The 25,014-nt window shown below is 43.0% G+C and overlaps 1 protein-coding gene across 10 annotated transcripts in view; it reads left to right on the top strand.

Moving 5' to 3' along the window:
- Positions 1 to 13,956, top strand: part of UPP1 (uridine phosphorylase 1) — a 36,864-nt gene extending 22,908 nt beyond the window's left edge. For all 10 annotated transcript variants that reach the window (XM_037837204.1, XM_037837197.1, XM_037837199.1 and 7 more), the window contains 6 exons: positions 3,492 to 3,609; positions 5,181 to 5,339; positions 6,926 to 7,040; positions 12,421 to 12,630; positions 12,946 to 13,092; positions 13,756 to 13,956. In XM_037837204.1, the coding sequence (XP_037693132.1) occupies positions 3,492 to 3,609; positions 5,181 to 5,339; positions 6,926 to 7,040; positions 12,421 to 12,630; positions 12,946 to 13,092; positions 13,756 to 13,895 (889 nt within the window). In that variant the 3' untranslated portion in view covers positions 13,896 to 13,956. The remainder of the gene's footprint in view (positions 1 to 3,491; positions 3,610 to 5,180; positions 5,340 to 6,925; positions 7,041 to 12,420; positions 12,631 to 12,945; positions 13,093 to 13,755) is intronic.
- The last annotated feature ends 11,058 nt before the right edge of the window (positions 13,957 to 25,014 follow it).

The raw sequence follows: 25,014 nt of genomic DNA, 5'->3' as shown, positions 1-25,014 counted from the left end.
TGCCCCTTTTATTAGTATGTAGTGGCCTTCTTTGTCTCTCATAACATCCTTGCACTTAAAGTCTATTTTATCTGAGATTAATATTGCTAATCCTGCTTTCTTTTGGCTGTAGCTTGCATGAAATATTTTTTTCCCATCCTTTCACTTTCAATTTCTTTGTGTCCCTGTGTCTAAGATTAGTCTCCTGTATGCAACATATTGATGGTTCATTTTTTTTTTTTTTTGATCCATTCTGTGAATCTATATCTTTTAATTGGGGAGTTTAATCCATTTACATTCAACGTTATAACCATGAAGGCATTTCTTGAATCAGCCATCTTATCCTTTGGTTTATGTTTGTCATATATATTTTCCCCTCTTTCTATTAATATCCTTTAAAGTACCCATACTGAGTCTCTTTAGTACTGAACCTTTCTCCATGTCTCTGTCTCTCCTTTCTTTGTTTCTCTGTTGGTAGGGCACTCTTTAGTATCTCCAGTAGGGCAGGTGTCTTGTTAGCAAATTCTCTCAGCATTGTTTGTCTGTGAAAAATTTAAGTTGTCCCTCAAATTTGAAGGAGAGCTTTGCTGGATAAAGAATTCTTGGTTGGCAATTTTTCTCTCTCAGAATTTTAAATATGTCATGCCACTGCCTCTTGCCTCCATGGTGGCTGCTGAGTAGTCACTACTTAGTCTTACGCTGTTTCCTTTGTATGTGGTGAATTGCTTTTCTCTTGCTGCTTTCAGAACTTGCTCCTTCTCTTCAGTATTTGACAGTGTGATCAGAATATGTCTTGGAGTGGGTTTATTTGGATTTATGCTATTTGGAGTTTGCTGGGCATTTATGATTTGTGTATTTATGGTGGTTAGAAGATTTAGGAAGTTTTCCCCAACAATTTCTTTGAATACTCTTCCTAGACTTTTACCCTTCTCTTCCCCTTCTGGAACACCAAAGAGTCTTGTATTTGGACGTTTCATATTATCTATTATATCCCTGAGGTCCATTTCAATTTTTTCAATTTTTTTCCTCATTCTTTCTTTTTTTCTTTCATTTTCCGTTCTGTCATCTTCCAGGTCAGTATTCCTTGTTCATCTTCTTCTAGTCTTGTACTAGGAGTATCCAGAATCTTAATTTGGTCAACAGTTTCTTTAATTTCCATAAGGTCATCTATTTTTTTATTTGCTCTTGCAATGTCTTCTTTATGCTCTTCTAGGGTCTTCTTGATGTCCTTTCTATCCTGTGCCATGCTCTTCTTCATGTCCTTTATATCCTGTGCCATAGTCTTGTTGTTCATCTTTAGTTCTTTGATTAGTTGCTCCAAGTACTGTGTCTCCTCTGATTTTTTGATTTGGGTGCTTGGGCTTGGGTTATCCATATCGTCTGTTTTTTCATATGCTTTAAAATTTTCTGTTATTTTTGGCCCCTTGGCATTTGCTTAACTTGATAGGGTTCTTTTAGGATTTGTAGACCAATTAAAATCCTTATCTCTAACTTGTCAGATCTATAGCTTCGTGGGTACACTTTCTCTAACTAACCAGTAGGTGGTGTCTGTGAGCCACCTATTCCCCTTAAGCCAGTTCTCCCCCACTTTGTTTTTGTAGTGAGTGGCGGCGTGAGTCTTGTGGGGTCCAATTGGTGTACCAAGCCAGCATGTGTAGTTGCTGTTGCCCGCCCTGTATATGGGGTGTGTGTCTGGGCTGTCAGGGAGGGGGGGCGGCTCTAACAATCAAATCTCCCTGGTGATCCCAGAGTTTTAAGGCTGCTGCAATAGTCTAATCCTTCAGTTCAGTCCTGCCACAGTTTGTCTCTGCTGCTGAGTCACAAGTCCTTGGTATTGGCATATGTCCCCTGAGACTTGCAAGTGGGCCCCTCTTCCAGGCCGTGCACCCCCAGGTCTTCTGTTGAGGGATGACTGTGTTGGAAATAAAGTGGTACCTGTAAGGGAATAAACGCTCTCTCGGTTCTGGAGGAGAAAAGAATTTATTTACGATCTTGCAAGATGGGGCGTCCAGCCAAACACGCGGAAGGCTGGCGCGCCAGAGGAAGAGAATGGCGATGTTTAAATCTCCTACTCCTAATTCGCAAGTCCCTCCCCTGTTTCCCCATTGACTGGGTACTACAGAGGTTACAGCCTATCCGAGAACACTAACTAATTCATCTTTTGAGATTTTAATTTGTACAGCCAATCCCAGAGAGCCAACTAGCTCATTATTGAGATTTTGAACTGATTAGCCAATGCCCCCCCAAATTTTTATTTTTTTGCTGTGAGTTCCCGCCTCTGATACTACCTCATGTCTCTTTACATCAGGCAGATTCTCTCTTCTCTTTGTCTGGGGCTTGTTTAAACTGGTTTTGCCTCCATTTCCCTTATTCCATGCTGTCTCTATGTGAAAACGAAACTTATTCCTTTCTTACAACTGTGCTATGTCACAGGTGAGCGTCATCCCCCCAGGGTGGTTCTGGGCTGCAGGGCTGTGTAGAGAGGCTCTCAGTTTGCTGAAAGGATGGCTGAATGAGGTGTGTTAATTCACACTGCTCCACCTTCCCAACTCTGGGACAACCAGCTGAGGGTGCAGAGAAGGCTAATGTCCATGCCTGATTTTGTGGTGTCTGCGTGTGTTATTTGGAGGCACTGCCGTCACACTGGGTTGTCTGGGGCAGTTCTGGACTGTGGGGCTGGTGACAGGCAGGAGTGTTCCCTGTCCACCAGGATGATGGCTGTGCGCGGACACCCCCCTTTCTTGGGAAGTTTTGGTGTTTAGTGAATTTTCTCAGCCTCTGGACTTACTGTCTTGTGTCTCAGAGCTCTCTTAGTTCTGTTCTTGTCTTGCCTTGCCCAAATTGCAAGTCTTTGAGGCTTTCTGTATTGGGCTTCTTAGAGTAATTGTTTTAGAAAAAGAGAAAAATATTAAAAAAAAAGAAAGAAAGGGGAAAAGCCCTCCTTGCAGATCTAATGGATTATTGAAATGCTAAGAGACAAGGCAATTAGGGCCATTAAGGAATGGTCCAGGGGGGGCAGAGAAACCGGTTTTTCTTTGGGATTTGCATATGAGCCTGACTGAGCCTGACTCTGCCTGAGCTCTGCTCTTCCCCTTTCTATGTTCACCAGAACTCCAAAAAGCCTCTGCTTTTATTTTCAGGTTTTTCTTGCTGTTTTTGCTATCCCTAGCTCCTCTCCGCCGGGCTGGCTGCTCCCAGATTCTCTGGTGTCTGGTCTCAGTCTATCTATGCTTGGAGTTTGGATCAGTAGAATGAGTTTCCAATAAGAGCTGCCACTGCAGTTCTCCCTCTTCATTTCCAGCGCTGACGGCCCCTCCTCCCATGGGCCTGAGCCTGGCAGGGAGGGGCGCGGGTCCCCTGGCTGCAAAAACTTACAGATTTCGTTGATCTCAGCAGTTCCACGTGTTCATGAGTGTTGTATGAAGTATGCCCAAAGTCAGATTGCTCTGCAATGTCCAGTCCATGCAGTTCCTGGCTTTCTACCTACTGCCTGCTGTTTTGTTTTATAACAGTGATGACGTCATTCAACTTTTAAATCCAAATGTTGCAACAATGAAAGAAGATGTTCTATACCATTTTAGTCTCAGCACGAGTACGCATGATTTCCCAGCTATGTTTGGAGATGTGAAGGTAAAAAGAAAGGCCTTTCTTCCATCCCTCCCTCCCTCCCTCCTTCCTTCCTTCATATACTTTTATTGTTAGTATCGTTGAGTTGTAACATATTGTAGTAACATCTCAATTGCGATTTGTCTTAAGATCAGCCCCTCCTAGGTGATACAAGTAGACCTCATTTCAGATGGCAGAGAGGTGACAGTGACACGTTCATGAAATGTTAAAGGTTCCCCCAGTTTTTGCAGATTGTTGCTTTTCACATATATAAACTAGCAAGTAACAGAAAGCTGTTGTAATTACTGCCATGTTGATCCCTAATTGATCTGTTGCAAATGTAACACCTAGCTGAAACAACATAACGTTCCCAATGCTTCACTAATAGAATGGAAGAGGGAGATACAAACATCTTCTCGACAACTGAGAAATGATAAATAAGAGCCATTGACAAACATTGTCATTTGTTAATCTGGAATGAGTATTGATACTCTGTTTTGTTAATTGTCTTCAGTGGTTTATTTTCCTGAATGTAGCTTCTGATCTATTTCTCCACAAAGACTTCAGCTCCTCAGTTCTAATTATCCTAACACAGGACCTTAAAAATGTTGAATCCTACAAGTAAAGATGGACTAAGGTTTAGAATTAATAATCAAAATCAACCAAGGACACTAGACCACTTTCTGCCACATGGGATCATACTATGACAATAGAGTTATGTCCTCTCAGCTGTTGTTTTCTTGGGTGGTATTAGTCTCAAACTGTGGGTCAAGTTTCCATAAGATCTTATTTCATTAAAATTCTAGTCAGCCCATTAAAGCTTATTCTAGAATTTTTTTCTCTAGGCTATGGAAATTTTCTTTTTCATGTTAAGAAATTAGTAGTTCATTGCTCTCATCATCAAATGCTTTAAAACTTGGGTATTTACTTGTTTTTCTTTCTAAAACAAGAAAGCTAAGTTTTCTTACGATTCTTTGCAGACCAAGGTGTTTACTTCTCTGAGAGTGAGGTGAGGTGTCCAGTCATAGCTACTGCTTGTTGAGCCCTTAGGCCTCTGGCTCTTCCCCTGCACTGGCTTATTGGACTCTCAAATGATGAAGTGAGAGGTAGCTATTGTTACCCCCATTTTACAAGTGAGGTTTTGGGGCCCTTTGCCACCCAGCTGGTAGTTAGGGAGATGAAGATGGAGCCCATACCACCCCATTCTCAAACTCAGTCACATTCCAGTCCACCGAGCTGCCTTTCCAGGTGATGGAGATGGAGCATGCACAGAACCTGGAATTATTTCTCAAAGAGAGAACAAGAATCTGGTTTTCCTATGTTTTGTGGAGCTGAGTGCATTGTATAGCCCAGACCTCCTGTACTGGGCAGTGAACCTATAAACCAAGCTTGAACACACATCAGAATCACCAGGAGGGCTTGTGAAAGCCGAGATTACTAGGCCTACAGATATAGGGGGTTGAGGTGGGACTGGAGGATGTGCATTTCTATACAATACCAAGTTCATCAGTGATGCTGATGCTGCTGGTCCTTCGGGAACCCCACTTTGAGAACCGCTGTCTTGAACACTGTGCTGATGAATCTCTGTCTGGCAGTTTGTGTGTGTTGGTGGAAGCCCTTCACGGATGAAATCCTTCATCAGCTATGTGGCAGAGGAGCTGGGGCTTGGACACCCAGGCATGGACTATCCCAACATCTGTGCAGGAACCGATCGCTATGCCATGTATAAAGTGGGACCGGTGCTGTCCGTGAGCGTGAGTACCTCCCCTGCTCATCCCTTTTCCTCTGTGCTCTGTCTTCAGGCTCTGTAAGCTCCCCCATGCCCCACCCTCAACACACATAATATAGCTCATGTGGAAGAGCTGGTCCCTGCAACATCCATTCATTGTATCAGGCTGGGAGCAAGCTGAGCCAGCAGCCATGATGCAAAGACAAATGGGGCCCAGATTCCTTCCCTTGAGCCTCGGTCTCCAGGAGAGACAAATAGACACAGCAGTCTAAACAGTGTGAGGGTGGTAGGTGCAGGGAAAGAGTTGGCCCAGGGTTTGGTGGGAGGTACAAAGGGAGGGTCCGTGGATTATTTCATACAGATTTTGATTTACCCATGCAAGTGAACATAGGCTTCTCTAACATTTTACCAAAGAAGGCATACTGATTGAGGAGGTAGGTCATACCCTAACTGAAGTAACTTCATCAAAAGATCCTGTTTACAAGGGTTCCTACCCACAGAAATGGATTTGGTTTAAGAATATGTTTTTCTGGGGTATGTAGTTCCAAGTCACCACAGATAGATAGAGAGAATCGATGAATGGATGGATAGATGAAAGAGGATAAGTAGATGGATGAATGGATGACTGATAGGTGGATGGATGGATGGATGGATAGGCAGATAGTTAGACAGACTGATATGACAAATAGGGCAAAATATTAGAAGATGGTGAATCCATGTATCTGGGTGGGTGGGTGGGGTGTTGAAGTGCCCTGTGTGGGTTTTGCATTATTTTTGCAACTATCCTATGTTTGAAATTATTCAAAATAAAAGGTTAAAATGAATGTATGAATGAATGAATGAATGAATAAATAGGGCATCCTGCCAATGGATGTAAGTCCCTATCTCTCTGGTCACCAGAGACATCCAGCAGTATCAGCCACCTCGAAAGCATTAGTGAGCCAGGACATTATTCAGTTACAGATAATTTATTGAGGCACTTCCTATGTGCAAGACAGCACAACAAATTCTAGAACCTGCACAACTGTCCTCAATAAATGAGAAGTACCACGGGAACAGCACTTGGGAAGTGCTGAGAAGATTCCAAGGAGGGGCATCCTGGAAGATGGGGCACTGGGAGAGCCCCGGAAGGAAGGTGGAAGGAGGGTGTTGCTGGAGATGCATCTCCAAGGGGAGGGCATGGCACAAGCAGAGGTAGAGTTGAGAAGGCATTGGGCTTGTTGAGGGGCCAGTCAAGCTCTTGGTTTGGCTGAAACAAAGAATACAGGGAGAAAAATGAAGAGAGAAGACTGTGACAGACGTGTGTGTAGGGCGTGGTGGAGTGGATGGGCTTTTGTGCAGAAGGAGCCAAAAGTTGGTGTTTGGGACAGCAATAGCTACCCATTTCACAGATCGTGTGGCTCTAATGGGATATAATGTATCACAGCTTTGGGTAAACTTAAGTTTCTGAAAATGCTAATCATATTTTAATTTATATTTTGAAGTTCATCTTCCATCACCACATGATGTGCATAATTAGATTGAAAAACACCATGTGAGAAGTCAATCAGCATATGCACAGGCAGACATACAGTCTTGAGTTTAACACGCACTATCTCTTCCTGATTTCAGCACGGCATGGGTATTCCATCCATCGCGATCATGCTGCATGAGCTCTTCAAGCTGCTGTACCACGCCAGGTGCTCCAATGTCACCATCTTCCGCATTGGCACTTCTGGCGGGATAGGTAAGGTCTGCGGAGGGTCCTCTCCTACCTGGGGTGGGGCAGTGCATGGAGAAGGAAGGCTTTGAGTAGGAACTAGAGCTTCACTGTAGGTTGTCCAACATGATGTGGAATTTGGTACAAAGTATTTCTACCTTGGCTTTGTTCAAGAAAGCTTATAGGCAGGAAGTGTGAAAAGAAACCTGTTTGTGATTTTTTTGGTCCACCCTGCTCTCCCAACATAGTAGAAAGGCGCTGGGACATCCATATGCGGAAACTCACCCAGCTTGGATTACATACTTTGCACTTTCTTGTTTGTTTGATTCTCTCTTTATATTATTTTAAATCCCCCTTTTTCCTCTGCCTTTCTCTTTTGCTCGCTTTTCCTCCTCTATGTTCCTTCAAGGAATTGAAGCACCTTATGAGAAAACCTACAAGGAAATTAAAGGGGGAAGAGGTAGACTATGAAATTAAGAGACACATCCTTAAATAAATTGACTAAAAAGTTCTCTGTCCTCTATATACTTCTTTTTTCTTAAAGATAACCAAAAAAAAAATATATATATAGGATTACATTAGAAAGCAAAATGCCAAGAATTGTGTTGAATTATGGTGAACAAATGATTATTAGGCAAATTTGTTTCAAATCAGTTGCCAGACTCTTTGAGGAACCAGCACCGTGCCAGTCCTTCTGCTAAGATCTGGGGGTCCAGCAATTCTTGCTCCCACTGAGGAGCTCGGAGTCCAACGGAAGGAGCTTGTGTTAGCTCCAGAGCCAGATTAACCACAGGCCTGGGCTGCATGCATTTGTTCCCCTCTGTCTAGGCCTGACCTCTTCTGGGTTTACGGTAACTCTATAATTTAGAATTTCTGAGTATAAAAGGGGAAAAAAGGTACTTGCTTTAGACTCCAGTTCTTCTGGGTACATTATCTCATTTTTTTTTTTTTTTTCCTTTTCATCATATAGAAACATTGATATGTAAAATCTGCATTTGCATGATTATCATTCAATACTCTAAATAAGTTGCTCCTGTGAAAACACGCGGATGGCCAGGGGCTATTTCAGGTCATGTGAATTTAGTCTCATACCACTGACCAGGTGTGCTGAGCTGTGCACATCACACAACTTGAGCAAATGGTTCTTGGAGGGATTTTTAAAATCAACAATCAAAGAGGATTTGGGAGGTAGCTGTATAGGTTTTGAATCTCCCTAAATTGCCCAATAAAAATGGAAAGAGCAAGTAGATAGCAAAACCCAAAACCTCTGGACAATATTGATCACAGTGGGAAAAGGTATCCCCAGCAGTCCCCAAAATGAAGACAAACAGCTATGAAACCACGCAGGAGGAAGCACAGACCTGAGAACAGGGACAATCCCCAAAGGCCGACAGGTGTGCCTAAGAAAGTGCAAGACCCAGTTTGAGAACAACAGGTGAAGCTGGGAGGGTTTTTTGCACACCCCAATGGGAGGGTGACTGCAGGGGGTGACACATTATAGTCTGAAGGGATTCAGTCTTCTAGGCCCTACGAATGCACAAAAGCAGTCAGTGGAAACTTTCTTCCAGTATCACCCTCAAAGCTGGGGGGAACTGCTGAGAGGAGGCTCTAAATTAACCAGGACAGGGATGAGGGCAGCAAAAGAAGGAGAAAGTCCAGATAAGCATGTGTGGGGAAGCCGAAGAGAGCCAGAAGAACTGAGCAGTCAGCCATATTTTTTAATGTTTCGTGACAACAACTGACAAGCTCTAGAAAAGCTCTCCTTACTTATTCCTCCTTCCAAAATGTTTAGGGAAACTAGTTTTGCATTAAGATAAGTCAGGAAAGGATTGTGGTCAAATCTCAAGCAAAGTTGTCAGAAGAAAATAGAATAATGTGCAGAACAATAAACATGCTCATGTAGAATAAGAAACATGAAAATACTCTAGGAAGGTATGCCCAGAAAACAGGTATAAGCTGAAACCTAATATTGCATAAACCTATAGGAAAACAATTTTGTTCAGTAGTTGTTAATTTTTGAAGTTGGGTTTTGGGTACATGGAGATTCATTACACTATTCTTGTCTACTTTTGTTTTTTCTTGAAGTCTTACTAATAAAAAGTTGCAGAAAAGGGATAAAGTGAATAAGTTCTGGTAACCCCTACTGTGGAGTGTGAGGCAACAATTTAAAAAATACAATGACTGGAAAGACAAAACAAAACAAAACAAAAAACTAGCTCCCCAAAAAACATTTGAAAAAGAATAGTGAGGTTACTGGCAATTTTCATTTCTTCTTTGTGTTTTTCTCTTCTATATTTTCTATGATGATTCTGCTTTAATTACTTTTATGGTCAGAAAAAAATAGTCTTAATGGGGAAAATGAATCAGTAATTATTGCTTTAGAATAATACTGGTTGGATGCCTGCAGTATTTTTTTTCTTTTAACGTTTCATTGCATTGTGATCATAGAAGAGGCTTTGTTTGATTTCATTATTTTTAAATTTATTGAGACTTGTTTTGTTATCAAACGTGGACTTTCTTGAAGAATAATCTGTATACACTTGAGAACAATGTGTATTCTGCCATTATTGGATGCAGTGTTCTTCTGTATATATTTGTTTGGTGTAGTTCGTTTACAGTATTTTTCAAGTCCTGTTTCCTTATTGGTCTTCTGTCTAGAGGTTCTATCCATTGAAAGTGGTGTGTTGAAATATTAATGTAGAATAGTCTTTTTCTCCCTTCAGTTTTGTCATGTTTGGCTTCATGTATTTTGGAGCTCTATGATTAGGTGCATAATGTTCATTATTGTTCTATCTTCTTAGTGGATTGACCCTTTTATTAAAATATAGTATCCTTGTTTGTCTCATGCAACCGCTTTTGACTTAAAGTCTATTTTGTCTGATATTAGTATAGCCTCTCCAGCTCTCTTTTGGTTACTATTTGTATGGAATATTTTTTCCATCCCTTCACTTTCAATCTATTCATATCTTTGGGTCTAAGGCTGGTCTCCTGTAAACAACATTTGGCTGTATCATGATTTTTTACCCATTCTGCCGATCTGTGTCTTTTAACTGAAGTGTTTAATCCATTTACATTTAAAGTAATCACTGACAAGGCAAGATTTACTTCAGCTCTTTTGTCCTTTATTTCTTATACATCTTATACCTTTTTCTTATATGTCTTATTTCTTCATTGCAGCCTTTTGTGTATGGTTGATATTTTGTAATGAAACAAATTGACCTCCTTCTCTTGAAGGACAGTTTTGCTGGATAAAGAATTCTTGGCTGGGAATTTTTCTCTTATAGTACTTTAAAGATGTCATATCACTGCTTTCTTGCTTCTGTGGTTTCTGATGAGAAATCAGTATTTTAAATCTCATGAAGGATCCCTTGTATGTGACAAGTCTCTGCTCTCTTATGATATGTCTTGGAGTAGGTCTATTTGGGTTTTCCTTGTTTGGAGTTTGTTGGGCTTCTTGGATGTATATTCTTTCTTCAGTTTTGAGAAGTTTATGTCCATTATTATTATTATTATTGGCTTTTATAAAAGGGGGTTTATTTGGTTACACAGTTACAGTCTTAGGGCCATAAAGTGTCCAAGGTAACACATCAACAATTGGGTACCTTCACTGGAGGATGGCTAATGGTGTCCGGAAAACCTCTGTTACCTGGAAAAGCATATGACTGGCATCTGCTCTGGAGTTCTGGTTTCAAAATTACTTTCTTCCAGGACGTTCCTCTCTAGGCTTCAGCTTGTCTCCAAAATGTCACTCTCAGTTGCTCTTGGGGCGTTTGTCCTCTCTTAGCTTCTCTGGAGCATAAGTCTGCTTTCAACAGCTGTCTTCAAACTGTCTCTCATCTGCAGCTCCTCTCATGGCCATTATTTTTTCAAATACTCTTTCTGCCCCTTTTACTTTCTCTTCTTTTGGGACTCCCATAATCTGTATGTTGGTATGCTTCAACTTGTTGCATAGGTCCCATATGCTCTCCTCACTTCTTTTCTCTATCTGCTCTGCATACTGAATGATTTCTATTTTCCTGTGTTCTAGTTAGCTGATTCTTCCTTCTGCTTATTCAAATCTGGTGCTGAATGCCTCTAGTGTTTTCTTTTATCTCCATTGTGTTTTCCACCCCAACAAGTTCTGCCATGTTCCTTTTTAACATTTCTAATTCCTCCTTTTGTTCATGCATTGTCTCCTTGATTTCTTTTTGTTCTATATCCATGTTTTCCTTTAGCTCATTGAACTTGTTTAGGATGGTTGACTGAATGTCTCCAATTAGTTGTCCCAATGTCTGTGCTTCCTCTGTTGGTTTTATTTTGTTCCCTGAGTGGGCCATCTCTTCCTGTTTCTTTATATGTCTTGTGATCTTTTTCTGGGCCTTTGATTAGTTTTATGTGCTAAGTCAGGTTCTCCTTCTTATCTAAGATTTTGGTGTAGATTGGCTATGTGTTAAGACACTTCTTCAATGCTCTGCCAGTTTATACTGCACTATAAGAGCCCATGGTTAAAAGTTTGTTGTTTCTCGGGATTCTGTAAGCCTGTGTCTTGCCTGAGTCTGCTCTGGAACTTTCAAGAATTCTCCAGTATGTGTGACCACTCCTCTTCCTAGCTTCTCCCAGGGCTTAGGGTTGTGCTTTTTGTTTTTATTACAAATTTTCCTCCCTATTGGCTGTGACCAGCTCAGCTCTTGTGCTCTGGTTCTCCTTTTCACTCCAGCTTTCAGAAGCAGGTCCACTCTGTGACTCTGGGGCACAGCTTCCTCTCTCTGCACTGCTTTTCTGCCCTCCCTGGTACCTTCTGGGTTAGGGGATGGAGACTGGTACCACATCTGTCTTCCATGGAACAATTTGGGGTAGAAGTACAAAGACATACACTATTGTTGCTTGGGTTACACCAGTCATCAGGCTCTAGGGACCCCACTGGGAGTGCATGCATGCCACCCAGCCACCCTATGGTTAGCCCAAGCCTTGGGGACCTGCACTGAAAATGTGCACAGCCACCCATTTGCCACCTTGTGTCTGTCAGGCCCCAGGGGACTTACACTGGAATTCCCAGGGGATGCTGAGCCACTGCTGTGAATCTTGCAAAGTGCCATATGGTGTAGGGTCTGTAAATTTGTCCTGTTGCTCTCCTATTGTTAGTTTTGTTTTACTTTTTTTTTTTTTTTAATCCTATTCAGTGTTTGTGGAGTTGTTCTCTAGTCTTGATCTTCCTCCAGAGATTCATGATAGTAGATTCTGTCCTATTTAGTGCAATTTCCAAGTGGGGACTTTCATCAGTATGCCTTATTCTGCCATCTTGTTGATGTCACTCTGCAATGCTTAAAGTATTTTAATTAGCAGATGAATCATTTTCCTTCCTAACATGCTTCAGCTGTGTCCCCCCGAGTCCATCCTGAGTAGCTACAGTGTCTGCTTCTTGCTTCAGGTCTGGAACCTGGCTCCGTGGTAATAACCCAACAAGCAGTGGACGCCTGCTTCAAGCCAGAATTTGAACAGATTATTCTGGGGAAGCGGGTCATTCGAAACACAGACCTCGACAACCAGCTGGCGCGGGAGTTGATGAAGTGTGCTAAAGAGCTCAACGAATTCAACACAGTTGTGGGAAACACAATGTGTACCTTGGACTTCTATGAAGGTGAGACGGAAAGATGTACGAGGAGGCTGTCCTCATCCAGGGGCCTTCATCGGTTCTCTGAGCCATGCCTCCCATGCCTCCTGTGGGCTGTGGCTCCTGCCTCGGTATCTCCACGATAGTGTGTTCCTTTCTCCGTTGTCATATTTCCACGGTGGTTATCATTATTAGCTTATGAGTGGACAGTATGTTGCTTCAGGGGCAGGGACTGGATGGATCCCATGTGGGGCACCATGTTGACATGCAGTAGAGGTTTGATACATGCATGAGTTGCATGTGTCCAACTCAAAGTTCCCATGTCTTTCCTGTGCCCTTCAGGGCAAGGCCGTCTGGATGGTGCTCTCTGTACCTACACAGAGAAGGACAAGCAGGAGTATTTGAGGGCAGCCTATGCTGCTGGCATCCGGAACATTGAGATGGAATCCTCTGTCTTTGCCGCCATGTGCAGTGCTTGTGGCATCCGAGGTAGGCTGTCCTTTCATTGACCTTCAAATTCCTTCTGCTTCTCTTTGTCTCCACTGTGCTGGTCCAAGCTTCAAACCCCCTTGGCCTCCCACTGCCGATGTCCACCTTCTGCCTACCCTATCCCTTGTCATCCTTCCAAAAGAGCCCTAGGGTCAAATGTGGTTGTGGTCAAACGGTCACATGTAGGATTCTCAGTCTCTCTGCAGTGACCCTCTACACCACTAAATGGGCTAAAGAAAAATTACAAATTGACCCATCTCAGCTCAGATCAGGTTTTGCTGCCAACTAAACTAGTACCAACCCTACCACAAAAACTTTTCAAAGCTCTTTTGATTTTGGAGTTGTGGCTAATTCCACCCCCTACTTCCTAACCATCCTTCTAGATCCAACCCTCCCTGTGTCCATATCAACCTTAGCCAAAATTTGCCTTTGTGGGTCTTTAATTGTGAGAACAGCCCTGAGCTGCTCTGGGCCTGGAATTGGCTGGGAATTTCACGGGGAGAGAACAGGGTAGGATGGTGGAAGTTTCTTCTCTATCAGCCACCACTTAGTCGGGACTGTGATAAAGAGATGTGACTCCTCATTGTCAGCTCTTACGTTGTTCCATTTGGTGAAACAAATCCATGTGCCTTTGACTTGATGTGGCCCTCTCTCCCGGTACAGCGGCCGTGGTGTGTGTCACTCTGCTCAACCGCCTGGACGGAGACCAGATCCTCAGCCCCCATGACGTGCTCAAGGAGTATCAACGGAGGCCTCAGCGCCTGGTGGGCTACTTCATGAAGCAGTGCCTCAGCAAAGCCTGAAGTCTCTGCTGCTCTGAAGACGTGCTGTTGTAATTACTTGCCAATAAAATAATTGTCCAGAGTCTCCTTTTGTATAACTTTTATGTAACAATTCAGGGAATTGGGTTGTACGTCAAAGGGAAGGAATCATGAGTTAACTGCACAGATTGTTTATTTTTTAAGCTTCATCAGAACATTTTTTAACTACATTAGCTTGATCTGGATTTTCTTCAGGAACATTTCTCTGAATATTTTTTAGACTTATGGTTGTCAGATTTTATGTCACTAAACAAGAACTCTGATAATAGTGTCAGAAAATTAATTTCCTGCTGTATTTTTAAAATTTTATCTACCTCTTGGGATGAGACTTCTGAAAATCAAAGAAGCAGATATCAGGAGTTTAGAAATTCAATGAAAATATAAATATGCATTTACAGTTTCCAAATTACATTCAGTCAACTTTCTGGAACCTTCTACAACAACTTCATTACACTTTGATAATTCTGCGATACATTCTCCACACTGCTTATATGGGATTGGCCTTGATCCAAGTTCTTGTGGCCTGGATAACACAATTCCTGGTTTAGTTTCGGTTAAACCTGTGCTGGCCCAGGCCCTTTTGGTCTCAGACCCATTCCTGGCCTCCCACTGACCCCTGCAGGCTGCATGACCCAGTTTCCTTGTTCCTTAACCCATCTGGGTTTTGCCTTGGGTGATGTCTCTGGAAGCAACTGCTTCTTGGACAAGCCCAGGCCACCCCAGGCCCTTGTCCCTCCAGCCCAGGGCTGGTGAGGTCTCAGGCAGTCACTGGCTTCTGGGTTGCCCCACACTCCCATGTGACTGCTCAACTCTTCTATATCTGTATGACCAATGTCTGGTATCTACTTTGAGTTTGGGTTTACTGGTTGCACAATGCTGTCAGCAGCTCTCGGCAGTTTGACACATGACCTTGGTGGTGCAGTGAGGTGTGTCAGAACCTTGGTGTAGATGTTTGTGCATGGTCTGTGGTCTATGCACTTTTCAAAAAACCTTTCTCTGCAATTTTGAGATTTTACTTCAAATTGGGATAGCTAGCCAAGCAATGTGACACATCTTGAGGTCTGGGCACCTGCTGCTCCAGGTGCTAGTGCATCAGTGAGCAAGACGGACCCTGCCTGCTCCACCTCCCAAACAAGCCCTCTGCCGGTTTGAATGTATTATGTCCCCCCAAATGCCATTATCTTTGATGTAATCTTGTGTGGGCAGATGTATCAGTGTTGATTAGACTGTAATTCTTTGAGTGTTTCCATGGAGATGTGACCCACCCAACTGTGGGTGATGACTTTGGTTGGATAATTTCCATGGAGATGTTGGCCCACCCATTCAGGGTGGGTCTGAATTAAATTACTGGGGCACTATATAAGCTCAGATAGAAGGAGTGAGCTTGCTACAGCCAAGAGGGACACTTTGAAGAATGCACAGAAGCTGAGAGAGTAGCTGCAGATGAGAGACAGTTTGAAGACAGCCGTTGAAAGCAGACTCTTGCTCCAGAGAAGCTAAGAGAGGACGAACACCTCAAGAGCAACTAAGAGTGACATTTTTGAGAGCTGTAGCCTAGAGAGGAATGTCCTGGGAGAAAACCATTTTGAAACCTGAACTTTGGAGCAGATGCCACCGTGTGCCTTCCCAGCTAACAGAGGTTTTCTGGTCACCATTGGCCATCCTCTAGTGAAGGTACCCGATTGTTGATGCATTACCTTGGACACTTTATGGCCTTAAGACTGTAACTGTGTAACCAAATAAACCCCCTTTATGAAAGCCAATCCATTTCTGGTGTTTTGCATTCCAGCAGCATTAGCAAACTAGAACACCCTCCTACCCCAGTACTCCACAGTTTGTTTACATTTTAATGCTGTAGAGGCTGTCCTCCAGACTCCTTCAAGGTGGAAAATGAATCTTCTTAAAATTTTCCCTCAGACCCCTATTGAATAGTGTTTCGGTTTGCTAGTGCTGCCGCAATGCGATATACCAGAAATGGGTTGGCTTTTACAATGGGGATCTATTAACTTATACTTAATAGTTCTTAGGCCATGAAAATATCCAACTCAAGACATCAACAGGATGATACCTGGACTCTGAAGACAGGCTGATGGCATCCAGGACACCTCTCACACACAGGAAGGCACATGGCCAGCATCTACTGGTCCTTCTGTGTTTCGTTGCTTTCAGCTTCTGGCTTCAATGGCTTCCTCTCTCAGCTTCTCTGGGGGCTTCTCTGAATTCATTTCTTAGCTTCTGTGTGTGTTTTATTCTCTCATAAAGGTCTTCAGTGAGAAGATTAAGACCTACCTTGAGTGAGGTGGGTCACATCTCAATTGAAATAACCTAATCAAAAGATCCCATCTACAATAGGACTACACCCACAGGAATAGATTAAAGGAACATGGCCTTTTCTGGGGTACATAACAGCTTTACACTACCAAAAATGGTTCTTCGATATACCCCTTATTTAAGGTTGTCCAAGAGAAAGAAGACCAGGTGGTGGGATCCAAATGGTGCCCATCAGGAGGCTGGCAGAGCCCAAAAATAGGTCTGTCCACCTTGGCATCCTGGGTGGTGCCAGGAAGGCTGATGCATGTTGGCTCTAGCCCAGCTGTGCTGCAGGAGGAGGACTGCGTCCCACTGTCCTCAGATGCCATCTGTGCTCCCTTCTGTCCGCAAACATCTGACTGCTGTCAGACCTCAACTGGGTGTTGCCATGACCCTTTGACGCAGATGAACCTCTGCTAACTCTGAATGGGCCAGCATCCCCAATGCCTAGCCCTCGTGGAGCTGGCATGGCCGGGTCCTACAGAATATCCATGCAACCCAAAGTGTCCTGGGATGCCCCGTGGATGGTGGCTTGTTCCTCTGCATGTTTGATCAGCCAACTAGCCAATCAATTTATCTCCAGCCCTGGGCTGGGCAGAGGATAGAGGTGAAAGTCAATCTTCCAGGTGCTTATGACACCCACTTCACACGTTTTGCCCCAACCATGTGTATCAGTCACAGTTCTCCAGAGCAACAGAACTGACGGGATGTATACATGTATATAGGATTATATGAATATATGTGTATATGTATTATATATGTGTATCTGTGTGTGTGTATACAGAATATGTGTGTGTGTGTGTGTGTGTGTGTGTATGTATTAAGAGATTTATTAGGGAAGTCTGAATTCCAAGGACAGGATTCAAATTGGAAATCTGATGAAGGTGATGAATTCCCAAGAGAAGCTGTCAGGATGGAGTCCCCAACTACATTTTTAGTAGGATAGAGAAAAAAAAAACAAACAGTAACTGTTGGTATGTTAATAAATAGGATTTGAATGTAAAGAAGGGGCTATCATTAGCAAGAGAAAGGTTTGTTCCTCTGGGTGCTGTTTCATTCTGTAGTATCTGAAAAGTCTGCTATCCTTCTCTACCCAGCTGCTGGGGAAGCAATCATGGAAATTGTTGGCTGAAAAGAGGCCCCCCCACCCCAGGGGCGAGGCAGAGGGTAAAATAACTTCTATTCCTGAGTTTCTTTTTGGTAAAGGGCTGTCTCCCATTCTTTACAGAAGTTAATGGAAAGCTAAAGGGTTTCTAGAGGTTTGAGAGATGCTGCTTGGGCAGTTAGTTCAAGCCATCAAATGTGGGGAGAGGGAGGTGGAAACCGTGCTGCCCTCTGCTGGCCGTGGGAAGTAGGGCAAGTCATTCCACCTACGGGAACATCAGGTGATCTGTAAACCCACCTGGTTACAGGGTTGTGCGGCTCAGTGGTGAGTAAGAGGACCAGACAGCACCTGACACAGAGTGCTGGTTGAACAGGGTATCTTGTTCTGTTTGGCTAAGAATAATGGCTATACTTCTAGGTATGCCTACTGAACATGTAGACTTAGTTGGCATACCATGAACTCTTTGGAGCTGGAAGTTAGAAACGTCCTCAAATACATGTTACTTTGGCCTGGGTTCCTTGGCTGCCTTCCTGCGAACCTGTGCTCCTTACCTCTTCCTCTGCCCTTCCTTCATCCTCACAGCTGGGATGAAGTGACGCTGCCATGGTTCACCGTTAGTGCTTTCAGCAAGTCAGAATGAATTAAGACCATAATTGGGTTTGTTCTGATGGAACTAATTACTCTGCATTCCGAAAAATGTTGTCAGTTATTTCACCCTACATTTTCTTCTTGTGTAATTCTTAAATGATATGCTCAGAATAGCTTCCACTAATGTTCAAATTAAACTTCATGTGAATGATTGTCGAGCACTTTGGAGGGAGGGAAAGAGGGAAGTAACTAACGAGTTATTCAAGAATTGACCACGCGAAGCCTCTGGCATTCTCAGTTAAGTAGCTCATTTTCTAACAAGATGGTAACGATGTAGAATTCTGCAGGTAGTGCACTGCCTTCTCCTAATGACTCACCTGGGCTCTTTGCCTCATCTATCCCCTTCCTTCAGTTCCTTTACCAGTCTCAGCTCCAATAAGAATGCTGCCTCTGAGCAGATACAAAGAGGAGGATGGTTGGTTTTCCTAAATGACAATAAGGAGAATAAAAGATTTTAGAAAAAATGCATCTGTACTATACCTTTCTCGTTAACACACGTTTTAAGGCCCAGTGCCCATGGTTTATCATGCAGTCATTCTACCTGCCACCTGGAGAAAACTGTTTTCTCGTACCCCAGCAGACATGCCTGAGAATATTCATAGCAGTGATGTCTTCAATAGTAAGAGCCTAGCTCTCAAATGTTCATCTACCAGGTAATGGATAAACACAGCTTGAAGTATTCAAATGATTGTAATAATACAGTGGAAATGAATGCATCATAGACTCACACATCATAATGGAAGGATTGCACAGACATAATTTCAAGTGAAAAGAGCAAATTGCACAATAATGCCTCAGGGTTCCATTTATATAAAGTTTGAAAACCGGCAAAACTGAACAATATCTTGTTTAGGAATACATACATTGGGGTGAACAAAAAATAGAAAGAGAAAGCCCAAATTCAGGGCAGGGGTTGCCTCTGTTGGAGAGGGGGCAGAATGCATATGGGATGCCACCAGCCATATTTGATTTCTTATATTATCTTTGGGGCATTTAGCTTTGCCACATGCTTCTCATGTGATTGAAGTACTCCCTGGTGCATATTTAATAGTTAATAAAATATAACACATTTTAAAACTGTACCCTCTCACCACTCTCTCAACATGGGATTTAAGCTGTATTTATAGTGTAAGTTCTTAATGGGTGCCCTTTGATTTTCTATACGAGTCATGAGATGTTTAGCTCAATTGACTTTCTAAGATTTTCCGTGTCACCCTTGTGGCTGCTCTTTGCTTTTATTTGGGCTCTTCTCTGTAGGAATCCTGGAAGCAATGTAGTGGAAAGCCCTTCCCTGCTTTCCCCCTTCTACCCGCCCTCCTCTACCTCCCCCACTTTCCCCAGGCAGGTTCAGGAATCCAGGAACTGCAGGAGGTTGTGCTTGATGCTTTTCTAGGTCCTAAGTGCTTTTCAGCCTCCCAAAGAAGGCACAGAGAGCTTACCTGACTTGCCTAAAACCATGTGGTTCTATTTTTAAAAAGTGATTAGATCCCAGGTCTTCAAACTCCCAAGCCAGTGCCTTTTCCATAACCCCACAGAGACTGCAAAGATTGAAGTGTCACATTTCCAGTGACTACTGACCCCGGCTCAGCAGGCTGGTTCTTTTATGGGTGGAGCTTGAGGCTAAACCAGGGTCCTTGTTAGCAACCCATTGAGCTGCACTTACACTGGCAGCTGGAAGAGTGGGTTCAAGAATAAAAACCAAACCACTAAGGGGTTAACCTGAGACCTTCCTCCAAGACCCCTCCAATCTCCATCCCTAATCCAGCCAATGAATGTTGACGGCTGTTCTAGTTTGCTAATACTGCTGGAATGCAAAACACCAGAAATGGATTGGCTTTTATAAAAGGGGGTTTATTTGGTTGCACAGTTACAGTCTTAAGGTGATAAAGTGTCCAAGGTAACACATCAACAATCGTGTACCTTCACTGGAGATGGCCAATGGTGACCGGAAAACCTCTGTTAGCTGGGAAAGCAACATGGCTGGCCTCTGCTCCAGAGTTCTGGTTTCAAAATGGCTTTCTCCCAGGATGTTCCTCTCTAGGCTTCAGCTTCTCTCCAAAATGTCACTCTCAGTTGCTCTCAGGGCATTTGTCCTCTCTTAGCTTCTCCGGAGCAAGAATCTGCTTTCCATCACTGTTTTCAAACTTTCTCTCATCTGCAGCTCCTGTGCTTTCTTCAAGGTGTCCCTCTTAAAGAGGCTGTAGCAAGCTCACTCCTTCTGTCTGAGTTTATATACTTTTCCAGTAATCAAGGCCCCATGCCTCCATGGAAATTATCTCATCAGAGTTATCGCCTACAGTTGGGTGGGTCACATTTCCATGGAAACACCCAAAGGATTCCAATCCAATCAGCACTAAAACGTCTGCCCCACGAGATTGCATCAAAGAATACGGCTTTTTCTGGGGCCATATTCTTTGATGTAATCTCGTGGGGCAGACGTTTTAGTGCTGATTGGATTGGACACAATACATTCAAACCAGCACAATGGCTTTCTGGAGTTACAAAGAAAGAGAAAGAAGGAAAGTGAAAATGTTCAGCACACGGGGTTGCTGAGTGAATGGGGAAGTTCAGACTGGCTAATAATGAAATGCAACAGCTAACACCCAGCCTCTTCCGACCATGTTCCGCTCCACGCTCCTTTGACACATAATTTAATCCTTAAAACCACTTAGTGAGGAGGTGAGTTTCTCAATCTGGCTACCCCACCGTTTTCTCAGCCTTACTCAAATGAGTTCTTGTGTGTAGGGGGGGGGTGGGGGGTGGGGGTGTGGGGAGCTTGCATGCAGCGGGCTGCAGGGTGTAGCACGAGGCCAGCTGGACGCACCCTGGGGGCATACCCTGTAAGAAAGGAATAAGTTTCGTTTTCACATAGAGACAGCATGGAATAAGGGAAATGGAGGCAAAACCAGTTTAAACAAGCCCCAGACAAAGAGAAGAGAGAATCTGCCTGATGTAAAGAGACATGAGGTAGTATCAGAGGCGGGAACTCACAGCAAAAAAAATAAAAATTTGGGGGGGGATTGGCTAATCAGTTCAAAATCTCAATAATGAGCTAGTTGGCTCTCTGGGATTGGCTGTACAAATTAAAATCTCAAAAGATGAATTAGTTAGTGTTCTCGGATAGGCTGTAACCTCTGTAGTACCCAGTCAATGGGGAAACAGGGGAGGGACTTGCGAATTAGGAGTAGGAGATTTAAACATCGCCATTCTCTTCCTCTGGCGCGCCAGCCTTCCATGTGTTTGGCTGGACGCCCTATCTTGCAAGACTGTAAATAAATTCTTTTCTCCTCCAGAACCGAGAGAGCGTTTATTCCCTTACAGGTACCACTTTATTTTCCGACAACTTGGGGGCTCGTCCGGGATCCAAAGCTTCGGAGGGGGACCCCCGAGGTGGACAAAGGGAAGGCGCGCCCCGCTGATTGAGCGGTCTCGGACTCCGCCATTGGGGGCCCATCTCCGGCAGCTAAAGGGCCCGAGACCAGATGCTTGGATCTGCCGGTTGTGGATGAGAAAAGGGGGAAAAGAAAAGGCCTGCCTCTGGTTAACCAGGCAACTCCGTGCACGGACCAAGGTAAGGAAAGAAATATTATATTACCTTGGTGGTTAAAGCATTCTGAGAGTCTGGGGCTGATCCTGAGGGAAAGATGCCCAAACAAGACTCAGAATGGGGACATTCTGATGAGCCTAGAGCTGATCCTAAGGGAAAGATGCTCAGGCAAGACTCAGAATGGGGAATAGAGGCAGTCAGCCAGCTGGGAATAAAGGGAAGGGGGTACCTTTAGGGTCCCCGGGGAACATTCCTCTAAATAATCCATTGGGAAACATGTTAAAACATTGGGCTAAAAGTAATTGGACCAAGGGAAAGGGTAAAAGAAAATGATCAAATATTATTGTTATGTTTAGACAAAAAAAAAAAAAAAAGGCATTTTGCTGCCAAATATATTCTGGCCAAAATATAAGGCAGATAAGAGTTGGCTTTGTGCTGACCTCGTTTGTCATGTTAATAAAAATAAACCTTTTTCCAAGGCAGAATTGAACTGTGCCATGTGGTGGCTGCAGGGAAAAAAGAAACTAAAACCTGGGATAAGCATTCCCCCACCTTATGGTTTCCCCTCCCCCACTGGGGCGGGAACCATTAAAGCCTGAGGTTTTGGTGGAAGCAGTCTATGCCCCCAGGCAATTGGAGAGCCAGTTAATGCTGACTGCTCCAGTAATTACAACCCACCAAAAGTTAAAAAAAAAAAAAAAAAATGGAGAGATTTCCAAAAGTTTCTGTTTCTAAAGGCTCTTAAAGAAAGGAAGGTAAGAATCATTAATAAAAAGCCTAGCAAGGCTAGCTGAATAACAATTAACTTGATTCTTAAAATCTGGTTTATGTAAATATCCCTTTCTTGGGAGAAGAAAGGGAAATGGGAAAGAGGGCGGCTATGAGAGAAAGAGAGAGACTGCATCCACCTAAAATAAAATTGGCTGTACCCATATCCCCAAAGAACGATGAAAGTTGAGGTCTGAAGTCAAGTGGTCTCAGGCTGGAAGAGTGAAGTGGCCCACATGCATGAAAAGGGTGAGTTTGCCCTGGGGGTTGAGGGTGGGCCTTCGCCTCAATGCTCTAGAAAAGTTTTGCCGCCTCAGGACCCAGAGGGTGGAGCACATTCCCAGGGGAATGGGAAAAGCCTGGCTGCCACCCCACTGTTAGGTAGAGCCTTTACCCCGAAGAGGCAGAGTCTGGGTGGCACCCCGATGTTTAAGAAGGGTGGGGCCAAAAAGGTAATCTCCCCAACATCACCCCAGACTTTGAAAAAAAAAGGGCTGCCACAAAAGCCTCTAAAAAGGGTTGGACTCCCACTCCCTCAAGCCCCAAGAATACAATGTCATTCTGTTAATAACTCAGACTTTAAAAGGTCAGCTATATAAAGGAATTTTAGCCTAATATTCAGAGAAGATCCAAAAATCAATGAATGGCTGAATAAGCCATTAGAGGAAATATTCAGAGAGTCAACAAGCCAGGGAGGAAACAGACAAAAGTGAGATAGAGAAGTAATTGGAGCAGTTTAAAAAAAAAAAAAAGGAGGAAGGAAATTTGTAGCATGGGGTTTGTGTGATTCTCTATTCATATACTTATGTGGGGCTAAACAGGTATTAATAAATACATTTACATATTTTAGTGTGCTGTGTAATTAAGTCTAAGGCATGTGGAAGCTACATTTAAAGTCCCTTAATGTGTGTATCAGGGTATATAGAAAGTTATATGCACATTTTTTAGGACTGTATTTGGATGCATTCTGAGAGTTAAAACTTCATGAATCTAATGGGAGTTTAAGTTGTATGTTTACACAGGAATGTGGGATAGTTGTATTTGTATGTAATAAAAGCATGTAATATAATTACGTAGGAGTCTTTCAAACTGTGAAAGTTTGTCAGTGTGTAATTTAAAACTTGGCAAAAATTTCCTGTGTACTCATCTTTAGTAAACTGAAGCTATTTCTTTGTGTCTTTATAGCATATACTAGTTTGTGTGTACTCTAAAGCTGGGCAATTGTGTGCAGTTTCACAATAGTGTGAAAAATGAAAAAAAGTGAAAAAAAACTGTGTAAAAGTTTTCTATGTATGTGTAACAGTAGTGTATTGGCTATACATGCTTGTAAATGGGAATGTATGTCTGTTTCATATGGTTATGAGTGTGTATATAAGTTATATGTGTCTGTATTCCAGATATATGAGACTGTGTATTCTTGTAAAAAGCAGAATAATTTTTCTGATATATTTTGGGCAAAAGCAAAAGGTCCATACTCAAAGTGCAAGGAAATGTTCCTATAAAAGGGTTTAAGGTTCACTGAAGCTGAATTAAACAAACTTAGAACAGTGAATGGTTCATATCTCTTCCCAGGTCTCCATTTGGTAATGCCAGGTTGCTATCTTAACATTAAGTCTAATAGGAATAAAGACACCACATATATTGTCAAATACTACACACCAAGGCTTGTCCTCCTCTCCCTGGAGAGTGGGTTTTTACTCATCTAACAGCAAAACTTGTGTGTATGTTCAGGGTATGCATATATGTGAATCACGTATATTCAAGCATCACTAAACTACGTGTACTAAAAACTGAATTTTAAGTTAGCATTTAAGAGTGGTAAGCCTTTTTATGTTCATTAATCTTAGGTTATTGTAAATTATTGTTGTCCTTTAGTCTAATTGTTCTAGCCTGAAATGTTGGTAAGTTCTTGCTGCTCTTCATGCACATGACTTCAGGAGTGTCTGTACCTAAAGCAGGTATTAGCAGTTTTACACTAGGGGAGTCATTAGAGGGGTGCAAGCCATGTGTAATTTAGTACTTAGGCAATTACAAGGTGTAGGCCTTTGGTTTTTGGTTTGCCTTTCCCCAGGAGGACTGCAGAGCTCCCCTCCCTAGACACAAAGGATCTTTTTCTTAAGAATTATATACTGGCCTTGTCTTCTACTTTATCATCTCTCAGGCACCGTGGACTGCTGGCTCAGACCCCGCCTCTTGAATTTGCTGCCCATCGACATCAGCCTGGCAGCTGGGTTCTGATCCAGTTGTGAAAAGAATCCAAACTTCAACCGATCTGGGAAGGACCCTATCAAGTCTTGCTGACAACTGAGACGGCAGTCCGAATGGCAGAAAGAGGCTGGACTCATTACACACAAGTGAAGGGACCGGTGCCTGAACCAGACGATAAGTATCCAGCAACTCAACCTGAATCCTGGAAAGTGACTCCTACCTCAGATCCCCTAAGGATCACTTTAAATAGGCAACAGTTAAAGGAACATATTAGAAGGGAGAAAGGGCTGGATTAAACCCTATGTTTGCATTGTGCTCTGTGTATAGCTTAATGATGAAATTGCTTATGCTGATCATAATGTTCTATATTCAAGGAGTAACAGGTTCTGCTAAGCTGGTTATAAGTGTAGTCAAAGGCTTAAAGTCTCAAACTGTACAATTTGATGTTTGTCAAGTAATGAGCTGTAAAAATCTAAAACATCAGCAACAACTGAGGGAGGAATATAAGCATTTAT

This window comes from Choloepus didactylus, chromosome 5 (assembly GCF_015220235.1).
Source record: "Choloepus didactylus isolate mChoDid1 chromosome 5, mChoDid1.pri, whole genome shotgun sequence".
Lineage (NCBI taxonomy): Eukaryota > Metazoa > Chordata > Mammalia > Pilosa > Megalonychidae > Choloepus > Choloepus didactylus.
The sequence above is the reverse complement of the archived record's forward strand: the minus strand, read 5'-3'. Positions and strand labels throughout refer to the sequence as shown.